Source organism: Silurus meridionalis, chromosome 8, assembly GCF_014805685.1.
Source record: "Silurus meridionalis isolate SWU-2019-XX chromosome 8, ASM1480568v1, whole genome shotgun sequence".
Taxonomy (NCBI): domain Eukaryota; kingdom Metazoa; phylum Chordata; class Actinopteri; order Siluriformes; family Siluridae; genus Silurus; species Silurus meridionalis.
Window position 1 is genome coordinate 26575524 of NC_060891.1, and position 18667 is coordinate 26594190.

General features: G+C 39.1%; 1 protein-coding gene across 2 annotated transcripts; it reads right to left on the bottom strand.

Annotated features, from left to right (window-relative positions):
• Positions 1-1208: 1208 nt before the first annotated feature.
• gale (UDP-galactose-4-epimerase) lies at positions 1209-18397 on the bottom strand. Of its 2 annotated transcripts, none has more exons than XM_046856302.1 (11): positions 18250-18397; positions 16065-16194; positions 14766-14878; positions 10724-10837; positions 9691-9867; positions 9206-9319; positions 8744-8810; positions 8577-8662; positions 7380-7457; positions 3654-3768; positions 1209-1561 (listed from the first exon to the last, which is right to left on the bottom strand). In XM_046856302.1, exons 2-11 carry the CDS (start codon positions 16183-16185, stop codon positions 1500-1502), a joined length of 1047 nt encoding a protein of 348 aa, XP_046712258.1. In that variant the 5' UTR covers positions 16186-16194; positions 18250-18397; the 3' UTR covers positions 1209-1499. The 2 variants fall into 2 exon arrangements, with proteins under 2 accessions (XP_046712258.1, XP_046712257.1); XM_046856301.1 differs by having other exon boundaries at positions 14766-14881.
• Between the last annotated feature and the right edge of the window lie 270 nt (positions 18398-18667).

Consider the following 18667-nt stretch of genomic DNA (forward strand, 5'->3'; position numbering starts at 1 on the left):
CATGTGCATGGTCATCGCCTCATTATTAAAATTATAAAATGGGTGGACCCCTGGGGGTCCACTGACCCCATTTCCAGACACAAATAAATTCGACGTACGGCGTTTGATGATTCGTTTATCAAAATGTTTTATTCTTTGGTTGGTTCAGTTTGATTGCTTGGTAAAATTTCTTGGACATGGGCTAAAGAAAATTGATTACATGGAAGGAAGTATTATACATATCTACTTATGTGCTACAAAATGTATTTAAAAATAAATAAATATATATACCTGTATTTTTAATTACAATAATTGGTTAATTTGACCAATACAGCTATTTATTTCTCAACTTTTCACCAACAGAACCCATTAGGGTCCAATATGAAATTGTTTATAGGCTGACTTACTTGTTTTAATGGCTAATAAATGTAAGCATTAACAATGGGTAATATTCCCTTTTTGATCCGATACCAGCATCATCAATATTGATAATAATACCAGTAATATTTTTAGCAGTATTAATCTAAATGGATTTATTGACGTATAAGAGTGGAGGAAGGTGCACACAGGTGGATTATGTTCTATGCAGGAGATGCAACCTGAAGGAGATTGGAGACTGTAAGGTGTTGGCAGGAGACAGTGTAGCTAGACAGCATCGGATGGTGGTCTGTAGGGTGGTTTTGGAGGTGAAGAAAAAGAGAAGGAGAGCAAGGACTGAAAGAAGAATAAGATGGTGGAAACTGAAGGAAGAAGACTGTAATGTGAGGTTCAGGGAAGAGGTCAGACTACAGAAGTTGCCCAATCATCCAGCACCTCTTCACCACCACCGAGCTCCTGTCTGACCTCTTCCCTGATTTGACAGAGTGATGTGAAAAGTAGGCAGGAGTACAAGGAGATGTGGCAGCTGGTAAAGAAGGATGTGGCGAAGGAAAAGGCATATGAGGAGCTGTCTGGAAGTTGGACACTAAGGAAGGACTGTGGTGAGACCTGAGATGTTGTATGGATTAGAGACAGTGGCATTGAGTAAAAGACAGGAGGTGGAGCTGAAGGTAGCAGAGCTGAAGATGTTGAGATGTTCATTGGGTGTGACGACGATGGACAGGATTAGAAATAAGTTTATTAGAGGGACGGCGCATGTAGGACGTTTTGGAGACAAGGTGAGGGAGGTGAGATTGAGAGTTTTGCAATCAATAAATCAATTAATAAATAAATAAAACCCAATAACACAATTTGTTTTCAAAAAGAATTAATTTAATCATTATACTCCAACATGACCAGGTATAAACAGAAAGTAAAAATTGGCTCTATATAATATTTTGATTAGAAATTCGATGAGGAATGATAAGAATATAAACTCGTTAAAGAGATCATGGCTTGCTAATAATTTAAACCGGTAGAAATCGCTGCTAAGAAATGCATTGTGTGTGTGTCATGAGGTTCAAAATGTATAAGAATAAAAGGAGGAGGAGGTTCATGGCTCGGTTCAGCTGGTCGTCACGTCTGCACCTTTTTTCGTTTCATTACGCTTTGCCGTTTGTGAAGCCCGTGGGATTCTGGGATTGCCAGCGCCACAAGTCTTCACCTGTGAGAAATAATTGGGCAGGAAATGATAGAATCAGATTTGAATTACAAAAACAACACTGAATTTGACAAATATTTTTATTTTAAACTTAAATAAGCCACACCTGTCTATAAGCCGCCTGTCTACACTAAAACTAATGAACGAAAGACAGTGTCTGTAACACGGTGTAACGGGTGAAATATGTTGTGGCTCCTTTAAGAGCAGAGCGGTATTTTGGGAATAGCCTGCCGCATCATTTTTCCGCTATTACTGCATGTGTGCAAGACCGAGGAATATGTCCTTATAATTTTCTGGTGCTCATTTCTAAGTCAAGTCAAGTCAAGTCTTGACTAAGTTTCTTTGACTAACCCGTAACGCTGTTGCCAAGAAAAATAAAAAAGCACGAGTTTTGGAAACCTGTCTGTGCTTATATGATTTCTTACACGAGCTCTCCCTTCACCCAGACTCAACACGTTACAACGGCTTGTATCTAAACAGTAGCCGACCAAGAAAGTCATTGTTCACTGTCTTCCTCCTTCCGCGGAAGTTTTTTCTCCCGATGCTGTGCAGCTCAGAACACAGGTGAGGTGCGTTTTTTTGTTTCCGTTCGGAAATGTCATTGGTCTATTGTTATGTCGCTCAGTTTTTTGGCTTGAAGTTTGTGAAACCGGGAAAAACCCTGGAAAAATTCATAAATTAGCCGCTTCGTTGTTTAAGCCGCGGGATTCAAAACGTGGGAAAAAAGTAGCGGCTTATAGTCCGGAAAATATGGTAATCTTATTTTTTTTTCAGACTTTCAGCATGTTCATTTTGTTTCTATGCAACAAAGTTACAACATTCACAAAAAGGCTTTTCTCCTTCTTCTTCTTCTTCTTTCGGCTGCTCCCGATGCATTTAAATGTATTAATATAATCAGCTTGTCAACAGGATGAATATAAAAATATATATAAAATGGAGGCTCAGAATTTGTTGTTAGAAATTTGGAAGGCTATTTTTCCCACATATGTACCTAAAAATATGTGTATGTGTGTGTGTGTGTGTGTGTGTGTGTGTGTAATATATCTATATATCTCTATATAAATTTTAGGGGTGTAACAGTACATGTATTCGTACCAAAATATTTCCGAATGCGATCCTTTTTATATGCGGAACACATCTGAAAATCTGAGATCCCTCAGGAACGTATTAAGTGGCGGACTGCAAGTTCTTTTAGACTCCGCCTTTAACTTTAAGTGCATTTTAAAATGATTATTATTAAAGATAAAAACATACACAACATTGCCAGGGGTATGAAAAAGAAAGTGTGAGCGCAGTGTCACTTTGGATACTCGCTCTCTACCGGAAATACCATTTGCCGCTAACCAGAGAGCAGCTAATTCTATGGATTCTTTAGCTAAAAAAAATTCGCTTAAAAGGAGAAAATCCTGAAAATGATGCATATCGAGTGAATGCAGAATAAAAGAAATTAAGACATTTTTTTTAAAGTTTAGTAGATCATATCTTTAGAAATGTAAATATTCAATATAATACACACATCTTTATAAACCAAATGGAGTCTAACAAATGTAAACTGTTTAATTACATTTTTCTATTTATTTAATTTTATTTAATCAATTTAATCAATATATGTTTATTGCATTAATTTAATTTATTCTATTTTTGTTAATTAAATATTCTTAAATATTATTTATATATTAACCAAGCAGCCATTTAGGAAAATATTATTTTTTTTAAATCACAAATGTTAATAATAATAAATAAAATAATAGTTGAAAAAATAGTTTGCATTTCTGCCAATTAAATGTACCGAAATTAACTCTGTTGACTTAAAAACTGAGGAACGTACTGAACTATGAAATTTATGTACCGTTACACCCCTAATTATATATATAAAATTCATAAGATTTTTAATTGATTTATTTTTACGGTGTAAAAAAAATTGTAAGGGAAGCAAATATTTACACTTTTTTTTTTCTGAAAATGTATCTCTCCTATTTACAATGTTAAGGGTGCCAATAATTCTGGAGCTAACCGCACTTTTGCATTGGCGTTGATGAGAAAGGAATGGGTTGTCCTCCTACAGGATTAAAACAACAGCAGCATTTATACGTACACATCTTCTCTAGGCCAAAATTAGCCTTCCAGCCGAGCTCGTTCTCCGCCAGGCTAGGGTCTGCGTAGCAGGAGGCGATGTCTCCGTTCCTCCGGGGGGCGATCTCATAAGCAATCTTTACGAGGAACAAAAACAATACAAAAATCAAACATTCTGTACATTTTCTAATGTTTATTGTATATTAAACAATTCACTCGCGGTTTCGCTCATTTTGAATAATGTGGACTGCACACTGCTAGCGTAAGTCGAGGCTAATAATAGATTTAGCTTGCATGTAGCCGCTAAGTCCTTTCTACACACAACCCAGTGACATAAAACCAGTGAAAACCAGACGAGGCTTTCTGGAATAGAAACATTTACCTCAGATGTGTTACTAAGACAAGATTTTGTATGATTAAAATTAGTGTTTAAACTGAACATTAAACCGCGAGTTCAGCCGTACTCAGATTTCCTTTCAGGATTGTGCTGTTTAATAATAAAAACAATCTGAACAAATATGGTGGACACTTTATCCTAATTGCTGAATAAGTAATAGTTGTGAATAATTCTGTGGAAGAAATCAGTGTACTGAGGTCAAATCAGATCAATATGACCCATAGCTTCATTTGCATGTATGCTAAAGTACAATATTTGGTGTATTGTGTTAATGTAGCTAATGTTGCCCAATTTAGCAAACAAAACCAAGTTCTCTCTCATTTCTCAAGTCTTGCTTTACTATAATTTTGTACTTTTTGTGTGCTTGTACCTATGAGCAAAGGTGGAAAGTATATACAGTGGTACCTTGACCTTCGAGTGCATTAATGTACGAGTTTTTCGAGGAACGAGCGGTCACTCAGACGATTTTTTTGCTTCGTTACGCGAGCAAAAAATTGAGGTACGAGCTCGAGACGCCGCTGCTAGATGGCGAAGCCAGAAAGCAAAGATTGTGACGAAAATTAAGATAAGCAAAGAAGAAAAAGTACAAAATTAAAAGTTTAGGGATACGTAGTGTACAGGAGTGATACTAATTTTTTACTTTTCCCTCCGCCTCCGCTTATCGCCTCTAACGACTAAACTCCCCCACCCGCCAGCGTTTTCGTTAGCTCAAGTTGTCTCATCTCCAAGGTAAATACACTGAATAAAACCTTTTAATTTCTTTACACACTCTTTCTATTATGTTTTTATACAAGATTTGTTATTTAGAAATTTATTTTCCTAATTTAATAACATGAAACATAAAAACGGGGTGTGATTTTGAGGGTTGGAACGGATTAATGCCATATTAAGTATTTTCAATATGAAAAACTGATTTGATGTGCGAACAAATTGAGACACGAGCTCGTCCACATAACGAATTAAACTCGTAGGTACCACTGTACTTAAAGGTGAAAAACATACTTAAGTATGTTTTGTCTGAAGTTTTGAACTTAATGACATTTTAAATCGTATCAGTTACTGAGTAAAAAACTAATAAATAAAAATAACAAAATGCAAAAGAAATTCATAAAAAAAAAAAAAAAATAAATAAAAATCGCGCTACACTCACAAGAAAGAAAGACGGATACGGACAAGACGGACGGCAGTGAGGCAGATCCCAGCTGAAAGCGAAATGGCGTAGAATTGAAAGTTCGAATCTGCATTTGCGATTTCTCTCATGATCATAAACCACATTATAACAGATTCGTTTTTGCTGCGAAAGTGCAAAACTCACATTTGACTCACGCCATGGTGATTTATTTATTTATTTTTACATTATAGCAGTTTGATTTATAAAGGTGTTCCTACAACAAAAAAGCATCTAGTTTGAGATTTACCGTAATTTCCGGACTATAAAGCACACCCATATATAAGCCGCACTATTTGACAAATATTTTTCTTTTTAACATAAATAAGCCGCACCTGTCTATAAGCCTAGTGTCTACACTAATGTACTTTACACAAGCTTTAACGAAAGACATGTTACACACGGTGTAATGGGTGAAATATGTTGCGCTTCCTTTAGGAGCATAGCGGTATTTTAGGAATAGCCTGCCAGTGCATTCTCCCGGTATTACTGCGTGTGTGTAAGACCGAGGAATATCAATAAAAAAGCAGGAGTTTTGGAAACCTGTCTGTGCTTATATGATTTCTGTTGTAACTGGAGTTAGCGAGCTCTCCCTTCACCCAGACTCAACACGTTACAACGGCTTGTATCTAAACAGTAGCCGACCAAGAAAGTCATTGTTCACTGTCTTCCTCCTTCCTTTCACAACTATTTCTCTCGAGAGTTTATCTTTTGGCATCGTCGTGCGTTAAAAAAAACTTTTTTTCTCCCGATGCCGTGCAGGTCAGAACACAGATGAGGTGCGTTTTTTCGTTTCCGTTCGGAAATTTCATTGGTCTAATGTTATGGGTCTTAGTTTTTAGGCTTGAATTTTGTGAAACCGGGAGAAACCCAGGAAAAATTCATAAATTAGCCGCTTCGTTGTTTAAGCCGCGGGGTTCAAAACGTGGGAAAAAAGTAGCGGCTTATAGTCTTAAAAATACGGTATATATTTTATCCTCTAGATCTTCTATACCTTTTTGAACTACACTAGAATGTAGCTAATTTTGACTTTTGAGTAAAATACAATAATTTTTTTACTTTTACCAAAGTAGATTTTTAGACCTATAACTTGTACATAATAAAATTTTATTGAAGTTCCTCCTCCTCTGCCTGTGAGGCCTCAAATAGGACACTTTAAAGAAGAACCCTTAACGATCCAATGAACTCCTGAAGAAACATTTCTGTACTTATATACCAGGCACAAAGACAGTTTAGCTCGATTTCACCAAAACAACCTCTAACTGGTTGATTCTGACCTATAAAAACCCCACAGTGTGTTTCTATATGACTATGAAGCACCTTTTCTCTAAAAATGCAACACTTAGAACCCTTTCTGGTATGAAAGCACTGTTAAAGTGATCAACACTAAACCTTAGAATGTTGGTCGGAAACCCTTTTCCGTGGCTGCACTCATCCTTGATAAAATGACATGTAAATACAATTTATTTTTGTCACACAGTACACAGTGTTTGAAAGAGAACAACCCTTATCTTAGTGTTCGAGGTGACAAGTACTACTACTTCCTGCACAATGGCCCATGAGTAGCTGAAACTGAAGCCCAGACCCCTGCTCTTAAAAGCTGTGCATAAATCTACAAAAAAAAAAAAAAAAAGATAAATCTCGGATGAAAACAGAACAAAACTCTGTTTTCATCAGTTAGACATTTCCAAACAAAGCTAACAGCATTTGAAACTGAGAAGTTCCCAGCTGGAGATGAAACGGAAAAAGAACCGTGTCGGAATGGCTGCAAAAGTTCAACTAGTGAATAAAGTCTCCAAACTCAACGTGTGCTAGTTTTGCGGCAACTCGGGAGATGATTAACCGCATCGATCCGTTCGCAGACGGAGAACGTGTGAAAGAATCAATAATTAAAATATTAGAGCATTTAATCGCTAACATACAAATACAATAGAAATCACACTAGTGGTGCGACTAGGCATTACATCTTTGGGGAAAAAAATATATAGACATTTTATTTGGAGGGAGAGGCGTCCTTTTGGTCACAAAGTTTGCAGACCCCTGCTTTAGATGGACAATTGGGAACCCTTTAGTTTTGCACATTTTCTGTTGGTGTATAATATATTTGATGCATTCTAACATTCGGAACAGAGACGTTAAATGTCTTATTCTTATTAAACTGCTAATGGTTCATAAATGCTTACTTCTCGTCCTGATGCCTTCTCCATAGCCTTCACCATCTGCAACACAGAGTAGCCAGTACCTGTGCCCAGGTTATAGACCTGAACAGAAAAAGAAATAAATAGATTAAAGGAAACCCACAAATAGGAAATGGTTCTTTGTTCAGAGAGGAAAAAAAACACCACCACACAAACCCCATTCAGGCCAAACTCTTATTATGGAAGTCTAAGTGCAGCTGCAGAAATCTCATTAAGAACATAAACCTGGAACAGATTTTTTTAACCAGATTGGTATTTTCCAGCACAGAAGGACCGCATGAACCCAATATTATGCAGCTACTAGCAAAAGAAATGAAGACTATGAAGAACATGGACATTACATCGTTACAGCAGCCTGAAGGTAATTGTGGCCAGGAAGGATAGATCATTATAAATGTGTTGACTTCGAGGTCTTAAGCAAACCCATTGACTTGCACTGGATCAGAAGGTCACAAGGTTAAATCCCAACACCACCAAGTTGCTGAGCCCTTGAGCAAAGCACGTAAGTCACTCTGGATGAAGGCATCTGCCATAAATGTTAATGTAAAGATTAGAATGAAGTGATATCCAGAACTAACTGGGAGGTGGGAGCTCAGTGGTTAATGCTTTGGATGGCTGGTCAGAAGGTCAAGTCCCAGCACTGCCAACCTGCCACTGTTGGGCCCTTGAGCAAGGCCCTTAACCCTCTCTACACCAGGGGGCGCTGTATCATGGCTGACCCCAGCTTCCTAACAAGATGCTATGTGCAAGGTACGTTGTTTCTCTGTGCTTTATGTTGGAAATGGACAAAAACCATTAGAACATTTAGATATGATTTTTCTCTCATGGCTTCTGTTCCATCATCTTGCAGAATGTTCTCAATTCGTTTACACTACATGGCGACATCCCGTTCCACATTTGGTCTCCATTCGCAGTTATAATAACCTCCACTCTTCTGGGAAGATGTTCCACTCAAAGAAATCTTCCATATCGTCACACTTTCCCAGACGAGTGGAGTTTATTTTCACAGCAAAAGAGGTTCTATATGGATGTGATGGTCAGGTCTGGACACACTTTTGGGAATATAGTTCATTTAAACATTTCCTGTGTAAAAAAAAAAAAAGGCTCAGGCTTCCATTATAAGTGATCTCAAATTCGCTCCAGATTTACAAGATCGAGATTTGAATAAACAAGAAACTCCACCTTGCAGCCACAGTTGTCCTTCAGCTTCTTCAGGGCTGCGATGTGTCCCTTCGCCAAGTCCACCACATGAATGTAGTCTCTCACTCCTAAAAGAAGAAATGAAACCTGATGATAAAGCAGACACGTCTACAGCATGAAGCCCACCATCAGAACCTGCCTTCTTATACCTGTTCCATCAATCGTCTTGTAGTCATTTCCAAACACGTTGAGATGTTTCCGTCTCCCGATGGCAACCTGGGACACCAGAATGAACAAATCCCTCATTACTTTAAAAAAAAAAAAAACAACAACACATCTTAAATTTGTAATCACGGAAAAACATGGGAATCGACGCCACAGAAATGTCTCGCAGGCGTCCCGGGTGCTTCTTGTTCAGCGCAGGTGATTAGGTTATTAGTAATGTTGCTCTCTAAATAACACTTACAGAACTCTGACGAACCCTTCGTATGAGTCATCATCTTGTATGGTGAAACAAAAGGAACATGCGTGTGTCCCAGAAACCATCACCCCACGTGTCTTCAAGCTTTTTACAGGCTAAAGAACATCTACAAGTAGATTGTTCCCTACTTCTTTAATGTTTATCCAAAATTGGGTTAAATCTGAACCCAATGCTCTCAGACTGGTTTTACCTGTGCAACATACGGTAGAAGGTTGTTTGGGATTCCCTGTGGATCTTCACCAATCTGTCCTGAGATGTGAGCACCGATGGGGTTGAAGTACCTGAGCAACACGGCATTCCAGTCCTGACAGAAATTGGATAAGCGATGGTTAGAGAAGTGATGCAGTTCATTTCACATTTCATTTCATAGTGAAGACCTGAAGAACCTTAAAAGGAACCCGGAGCTGAAGGGGAAATCCAAAAGCTGTCCACCGTAGATATTATTATTAACTCATTACAGTATACAGGGACAGAAGAGTAAAGATGAACAGTACTGTGTGTGTGTGTGTGTGTGTGTGTGTGTGTGTGTGTGTGTGTGTGTGTGTGTGTGTGTGTTTAAGCAGTCCAGGACTTTCCGATTGTTTTGAGAATTCACACAGCACTCACACACACTCACACCCACCCACACACTCTCACACAGAGAGCAAACAGCAGCAGTCTTTTTCCCCTGTATACCTTTTCTGCATCGCACTGGTCCCGGATCATCTCCTCAATGAAGAACTTGGTTTTGCCGTAAGGGTTTGTGCAGCCTCCAGCCGGATGCTGCTCGTCAATGGGGAGCTTCTGAGGATCTCCATACACCGTCGCTGAACTACTGAACACTATATTATGCACTCCATGGGCTTGCATGACCTACAACACACACACACACACACACACACACACACACACACACAGGCATCAGTAATTGGCGTTGATACCTAAAAGGTACCGACTAGAAGTGTAACGGTACACAACATTCATGGTTCAGTACCTCGGTTTTTACCTCACGATTCAGATCAATTTCAGTAAAGTTTGGGAGAAGAAATGGGAAAGAAAAATTTGCTTGTGTCTTTCTTTTATTTTATTTTTTATTAACATCGTTTTTTATTACTATTAATATTTTGGAACATCAACATTTTAAAAGCAATTTTTTATAAAATCGCTGATTAAAATTAATTTGACATTTACCCCATTTGGGAAAATAATTCTAAAATATACACTATATGGACAAAAGTATTAGGACACCTGACCTTTCCTGCCATATGTGGTTCTTCTTCAAATGGTTATCACAGTGCTGGAGGCACACAGTTGTATCAGACGTTTATGGATGCGGTTTAATAAAATTTTGCGGTCGCTTGAACTTGGAAACCCAAACCAGTTCCAGCATGGTGATGCCGCTGTGCACAAAGTGAGCTCCATGAAGATATGGATTCTTGAGTGGCCTACTGAACACCTTTGGGATGAATGTGACTGCACCCCAGGTCTCCTCACCTTCATCAGTACCTGACTCAAAGCCCTTTACTGAAACAGTTTGGTGTATAATTACTTGTAAAATATTTGTCCAGAAATCCTGAGTCAGCATTTCAGAATTCTATCGAATGTAGTTGATGTGGTTTGAAAACTCAAAGTTTTTCAATCCCACTTTTATGCAACGAAGAAGCACAATTTATACGAGTAATGATATCCGATGGCAGCTGTATTGATCTGCGGTGAAAACGGAGCTCACCTCCAGCAGGTTGATGGTACCCATGAGGTTCACTCTGTAGTAGCGGAGCGGCTGTTCCACTGATTCACCCACTGCTTTCAGCCCGGCGAAGTGCATCACGGCGTGGAACGAGTGCTGGAGATCAGAGACAGAAGATACAGTCATGTGATATCACAACCTTTCTGGTGCTCACATTTTAATTATATATAAAATATCATTTAGAGAAGGCCTTGCTGGCCTAATGGCCTTCCACTGCATCATATAAAAGCAGTGGAAGGCCATTAGGGCCAGCAAGGCCTTCTCTGCTGGCCTAAACTCGATCAAAATAATATGTATTAAAAAAAGATGTATTACATTATTCCCAATAGTCCATTATCTTCATTATCTGCATTTAATAATGTTTCCCTCTTTAAAGAGTGTAAGTCTCTGTTTAAATTTCTATCTAATCATATTTCTGAGACTTCAGAATTAACGGTATGGAAACCAGTAGCTTATAACACAAGAATAAAGCTGTTCATTTAACAATCAGATTTTGAGTTGGTGACACTGGGGCCATCCGGCAGGCGTACAATAACATTGGCTTTAGTGCGTCCTTCGATTGGACGGTTAGAGTGTGCGCTAGTCACAAACCGCATCATGTCATATATATATATATATATATATATATATATAATATAATAGATATAATATATCCGTGTGGATTTAATAGCTGTTTTTTCATTCCACAACAACCGACATGAAGAAATCGATTTGGTCGCACAACAAGAATAGACATTTTCAGAAAAGCTGGACATCGTGAGAACAAACCGTTTTATTTTCTGTAAAATTTGCACAAAATCCCAGAATTTGCCTTCATTTCAAAGCCACAGAAAATCCGTAATGCACAGAAAAAATGCAGGGGAAAAACTCGGGGTTGTTTTCTGAGGTAAATATCGATGCTTCTCAACATTAGAGATGATGTATGCGAGCGGTGCGGTTGCGGCTACAGTGAAAGGAGACTTGTTAAATTGTGTTTATTGGGTTTCTTGCTTTAGTGATGACATGCAGCGCTTTTTTCCACTGGGTTTCTCTAGAATATTGATGGTTTCTAGAGCCGGGGTGTCATAATGACGGTATAAGGAGGTATTCAGGTAGGAACCCACTGAAGTCCTGGGGGTAAAATACACAGCCGGATACTGTATAAAAGTGTATATGCATGTCGTAGACCATAAATATTTAATTATGAGCGTGGTTTTAATGCTATTTATGGGTGTATTACAATGGAAAGCAGGAAGGGTATTATACATATACTACCATAAAGCTAACCTGGAAAGAATCTCTGAGTTTTGGGTGCAAATATTAAATTATTTTCCACAGCTGTGTGTCTGGTTAAAAATATTTTAAGGTCACGAGGCACAAAACATCTCAGCTGCATGGGTGTCTACCTTTATTTTTAATTATTTTTGGACCGATTATAAATGAGCTGCTGCTGTATTTGTTTCTTGTGCTTCTGTATCCTCTCTCACACCTCCTCATATTCGGTTGTATATCGTTTGTCATCCGGAGTCATTTTTGCTGCGTCATTTCTTCTTTTTCTTCCCACAACTTGCTGAATAAACAATAATAATCCTCTGGTAAAAAAAAAAAAAAGCTCAAGACAAAATGCACATAGTTGAGTTATAAATCCTGCCAGTTGTATTCCCAGTACAAATGATGCTCATAATTGCTCTTATGAACGATCAAACTCATATACGCGTTTGTTCGAAAATGAAGTGTCGTTCTTCTTACACGTTAACGCAGGACGCTCTGGTGCAGGGAGGTCAAAAGATCTACCGTAATTTCCGGACTATTAAGCGCACCTAAATATAAGCCGCACCCACTAAATTTGACAAAGATGTTTATTTTGATCATAAACACGCCGCACCTGTCTATAAGCCGCAAGTGTCTACACTGAAACTAATGACCTTTACACAGGCTTTAATGAAAGACAGTGTCTGTTACAACGGCTTGTATCTAAACAGTAGCCTACCAAGAAAGTCATTGTTCACTGTCTTCCTCCTTCCTTTCACAACTGTTTCTCTCGAAAGTTTATCTTTTGGCATCGTCATGCGTTTAAAAATCACCATCGGTGAATCTTTTCTCCCGATGCCGTGCAGCTCAGAACACAGGTGAAGTGTGTTTTTTCATGCCTGGTTGTTTTCAGCGTGACGAATGATTCACATTTCCTGTAGACAGTCCGAGTGAGCGGCAGGTCAAACGTCAGAGGAACATCATCCATATTTATGATGTGGTGCGGCCCGATTCAGTGGGAGCGCATCTGATTTAATATAAAGAGTTTCATTGGTTCACCTGAACCCGTTCTGCAATTTCATTGGTCTAATGTTATGGGGTTCAGTTTTTTGGTTTGAAGTTTGTGAAACCGGGAAAAACCCAGGAAAAATCCATAAATTAGCTGCTTCATTGTTTAAGACGCGCCGTTCAAAGCGTGGGGGAAAAGTAGCGGCTTATAGTCCGGAAAATACGGTAATATTTTACTGCCTTCTGAGGGGAAAACCAACAGGAGATACGCTGAACATGTGCTTTACATGACAAGTTGATGACTTGCATTATTTTCATTAGATTTATAAAATTACATGTAGTCGTTAAACCTATTTTTCTGGACAGGAGATGGAAGTGGAAAAGTGGAAAACAGATACAAGTAGGGAATACGCAGCAAGACACTGGTCAGCAGACAGACAGACGAAAATGATTATGGTTCATTTACATTCACATGTACAACATTCCGGCAAAAGTCCAACACCTTCTCAAGACATTTAGTTGTTTTTTGTGTGTAAGGAAATTTCCTAATCACACCACTAGATGGCACTAGTATGAGTACAATTGTATTTGGATGCTAGCAAAGTATACCTCAGCAAATCGTGGGAGAGTCGCGCTGCAATGGGAGAAAAGTGTCGTGGAATGTATGCAAGTACGTATATGTGGGTATGAAGGTAGAACATTGGAAATTGTAAATGTTCGACACTGCGTTTTCTTTTTTTCTTTTTTTTTGGTGTTTGCCAATTTCTAACCACGTCAAACGTTGGCAGTGAAAGCGAATAAATCTTACTGCGCAATTTAACACTCTGTTTTCATCCGAGATTTTTATCTATAGTTAGCTCACGAGAGCAGGAGCAGTCAGCTAACGAGGACTTCAATATCAGCTACTCATGGGTCGCAGTGAGGGAAGTAGAGAGTAAATGAACGACAAAATATAACTTTATTATCATTGTTTTATCTGTTACCTTGAACAAACGCCAAGATACGGGTTGTTCCCTTTAAAAGTCTGTTCTGTGTAACAAAAGATGTAATAAATAATTTTTTTTTTATTTTATTTACATGTAATTTTGTCAACACTGCAGGGAGCCACAGCAGGGACAGAAGAGCCCCGGGTTGCTGACCCCCACACTCGCCACTGTGGGAAAGTTCCATGGGCAGAAAGCTAAGAAAATGTCCACACAGTCTAGAACTTGATCTGTTTTTTTAAATATGTATTGTGTTTAATCCCTCAGTAATGAAATCTGATTGGACAGAGTTAATTACCTTCACCGCAGCGCTGGCTGTAACTGTGTTATTTGATTTTAAAGCAGAAAGGATGGAAAAGTGATACACACACACACACACACACACACACACACACACACACACACACACACACACACACACACACACACACACTGTGAATGACAACCTAAAGACAAAGTGGAAACTCACCAGCAGCTGCTTTATAACCTATCCGATTAAACCTCAGCAGTGCACACACACACACACACACACACACACACACACACACACACACACACACACACACACACACACACACACACAGTTTTTTTAGTACTGAAAGACAGTAAAAGTTATTACACACGATTTAAAGATTTAAAAGAACGATCCTTCCTGCTGTGAAAGTGATGTGTGTGATAGAAACACGCATTCTAACCTGCTGCATGTACGTGATTGAGGCGATCTGAACGCAGCACTAAGATAAAGGTGTGTGTGTGTGTGTGTGTGTGTGTGTGTGTGTGCACGCTTTTATCAGTGTCCAGACCTGGTTGAAGATTTTCTCCAGGCCCGGTTTGTCCAGAAGGTCCAGCTCCTGAAACTCAATCTTGGTGTTCAGAATCTTCTCTATCCTGCGCAGGCTCTCGGGAACATCGTTTTCTCCTCAGAGCGAATAAACATACACCAGTTAAACATGACTGACACACACACACACACACACACACACACACACACACACACACACACACACACACACACACACACACACACACATATAAATAAAGGATACAACAGAACAACAAAATGCATTTGGTCAGTAGGACAGACAGACAGTAAGATGGATTGGCAGGTAGACAGACAGAGAACCAGACAGAGGCACAGACAGATAGACAGACAGAGGCACAGACAGATAGACAGACAGAGGCACAGACAGATAGACAGACAGAGGCACAGACAGAGGCACAGACAGATAGACAGACAGAGGCACAGAAAGACAGGCAAACAGATAAAGAGACAGATGGACAGACAGAGAGATATTAAGATATATCTACAAACGCATGCAGGTGATGAAACAGGCAGGTGATGAGAAAGATGGACAGACAAACAGACTGAAATAAAGAAAGAAAAACAAATGGACAGACAGACAGACAGACAGACAGACAGACAGAGATAAAGGAATAGATAAATTGTCAGACAGACAGAAAAAAGAATGGCTAGAAAGATAGAGAAACTGATTTAAAGACAGGTAGATAAAGAGACACAGACATACAGGTAGGTAAAGGAATGGATAATTAGATAAACAGACAAGATGGATGGACAGATGAGTAGAGAAAGACAGGAAGACAGATGGACATAAGCATAGCTAACTAGCAAGATAGACAGACAGAGATACATAGATGGATGGATGAGAATTGAACTAGCTGACAGAGGAAGCTCTGTAAGTCTTCTCTCCGTGTGAATGTAGAGGACACAGTGAGAAACTCCTCAAATCTGTGTGCAGTTTAGAGAAGCTGTTTTCGAATCATGAAGGACACACTGAAGATATCCAGCATTTCTCTGCTCCAAAAACCTGCATTTCCTCTGTCGTATCATATCACTGTCTCAGTTATGATAAAGAGAGTGGGGGGAGAGAGAGAGAGAGAGAGAGAGAGAGAGAGAGAGAGAGAGAGAGAGAGAGAGAGAGAGAGAGAGAGACAGAGTAAAATGCAGCTTGTTAGAAAAACAAAATAAGATCAAAAGGGTTAAAAAGGAATGTAAAATAAACAATAGAAACATGGTACCACCTACAAGTGTCAACTAAACACCCACACACACACACACACACGGTTTAGTTTCACCTCTTTACCTCGGACAGCGTTGCTGAAGTTGTCGATGACGATTGGTTGATATCCCGCCTCAATCAGCTCCACCACACAGTGACTGCCAATGTACCCCCCTCCCCCTGTCACCAGCACCTTCTGTACCATACTGACAGCCTGCAACACACACACACACACACACACACACACACACACACACACACACACACACACACACACATAAAAGATTCCTGTAACCTTTATACAGCCTGTGAGGGTGTGGAGTTACGTGTGTGTGTGTGTGTGTGTGTGTGTGTGTGTGTGTGTGTGTGTGTGTGTGTGTGTGTGTGTGTATGTGCGTGCGCGCATGTGTAACTAGTCCACACCTCATCCTGGTGAACAACGTGGCCTTTTTACATTCACAAACTCTCCACCCTGCGACTCGTGTACACGTGGACGCCGACGTGCTCAACCAGTTTGTGAACAAAAGGGAAAAACGTTTTGCGGAGGAATTTAACACGACAAAGAGAATTCAAAAGCGAGTCCGGCGTTACCGCGGAAACAGATACATCATTCAGCAGATTCTCGTCCGTCTCAGTTATACAACTGAGCAATTGGGGGTTAAGGGCCTTGCTCAGGGGCCCAACAGTGGCCGTTTGGTGGTGGTGGGATTTGAACTCACAACCTTCTGGTCAGAAGTACAACATCATCTCTAAGTCACTTCAACCACCTGATAACGGACTAATGGATAATTACTTGATGTTACACAGAAACATGGAATTTTCTCTTTATCCTCCTCAGACAACGTAAAACTCATTCAAATAAATGTTTATTCAATTGCTCATTTGTGCGATTCAAAGCAGCGGACCTTTAACTCTAACTAACCATCCATTCGGTCCGTTTTTCTCTGAGAACATCAATGCTGGGAAGTGAGCACGGAATAAAGTGATCAGTCTGTTCACCACCTTCTCTACATCGCCCCCTAGTGACTGACTGTGACTTTGTTCAACATCCTGTAGATCAGGATTTGATTTTTTTTAGTTGTATTTTAGTATTTAGCATTGACCAATCACTACACACATGCACACGGATTCTTACATCACAAAGCAAGCAAAAGGTCTTTTACCGGCCACGTATAAACCACACAGAGGCGGAAATTTACAATTTACTTTTACTCGTATTACCGTATTTGTTTTTCCGTGTACTTCAAGATTTTTTTCAAATCTGTAATTTTACTTTTACCTAAGTGTGTTTTTTGTTTGTTTGAAGTTTTGTACTTAACTACATTTTCAATCATATCCGTTACGGAGTACAAAATTGATAAATATAAACAATACAAGGGGTGGAGGGGGGGCAAATTGCACCCCAGAAATGACTGCACTGATCGATTGATGGGCGTCGAACAAACACGACATGACGAATCGAATCGAAAGTTGTTCAGTGTAACAAGAGAACAAGAGATTTATTTTTCGCAGAACTCACATTAGACTCAAATCATGGACGGTTTTGTTTTTTGTTTCTTTCCACTTTAATTTGTGAAGGTGTTCCTTCAATACAAAACAACTAGTTTGAGATTATCCGTTAAAGAGAACATGCAGGTAGTTGGTTTGAAAGAGGCAGATGTAGAGGACAGGGGGGGTATGGAGACTGATGATCCACTGTGGCGCCCCCTAATGGAAGAAGCCAAAAGCAGAAGAAGATCCTTTTTAAACTACACTAGAAACCAGGGCTCGAACCCCCGACCTTCTGATCAGTAACCCAGAACCTTATAACCACTTTACATCAGATGTGAAAATAATGAAGGAAAAATGACTGTCAAAGTGAAATAATAAACTGGTTTGATTCCGGTTTGATTTGTAGAAGTAATAGTAGAACACATAGAGATTGGTTCTTGTAAGGAACCTTTAATGTTTTATAATAATAAAGTGGTATATTTTTCTATGCCTTTGTATTATCTGTATTCTGACCTTCTCTCTTCTTTTTTTATTTTTTATATTGTTTATTGTTGAATTTTTTTTTGCAATAAAAAAACACAAATAAATGAATGTAAATGGATCCCATGCTTAGTACAATAATATTTCAGATCTTTAACCACAATCATCTGCTCAGGTCTAAGTTTCCATTCAAAGAAATCAAATGAGATTAAAGAAACTATGAGCCACACCTGGACAGGTAGCTTCCATTCCTACACCTATTGATCATAAAATCAGGAGTAAATCACAAAACACTCACCAGACTTCTAGAAATGACAAAGATCTCAAATGTGAAGCTCCAGACCGACCTGAGATCACCTCCAACTTCTCCAAGACTTTAGAAGAACCATCCAAAATCAGATCTTCAGTTCACCTCTTCCGGATTGACAAAAGCCACGCCCACTGCGCCATGATTGGTTGGTGGGTGGACACAAGTGTCTTTGGCGACTAGACTGTATAACTCGTATTTTATATTTTATTCTATTTTAATTAGTTTTTATTCTGATGATAATATATTTATTATTGTATATTTTTTTAGCCAAAATATTTGTCCCTTATTGTATTATTCGCTATAATATCGGAACAAGAGGACTACTTCCGCGTCTGAACCAGCCAATCAGCGAGCAGGTGGGCGTGGTTTCAGGAAAACACAAGCGGTTTATTCATTCGCGCTTCCG

Excerpts from the sequence above, each read along its gene's own strand:
- gale (XM_046856301.1), bottom strand. The coding sequence starts at position 16,185 with ATGGTACAGAAGGTGCTGGTGACAGGGGGAGGGGGGTACATTGGCAGT. Across the intron at positions 8,811-9,205 it reads TTCTACCGTATGTTGCACAG|GTTGCCATCGGGAGACGGAA; the intron begins GTAAAACCAGTC and ends CTGGTGTCCCAG. Across the intron at positions 7,458-8,576 it reads AGGACAACTGTGGCTGCAAG|GTCTATAACCTGGGCACAGG; the intron begins GTGGAGTTTCTT and ends TTTTCTGTTCAG.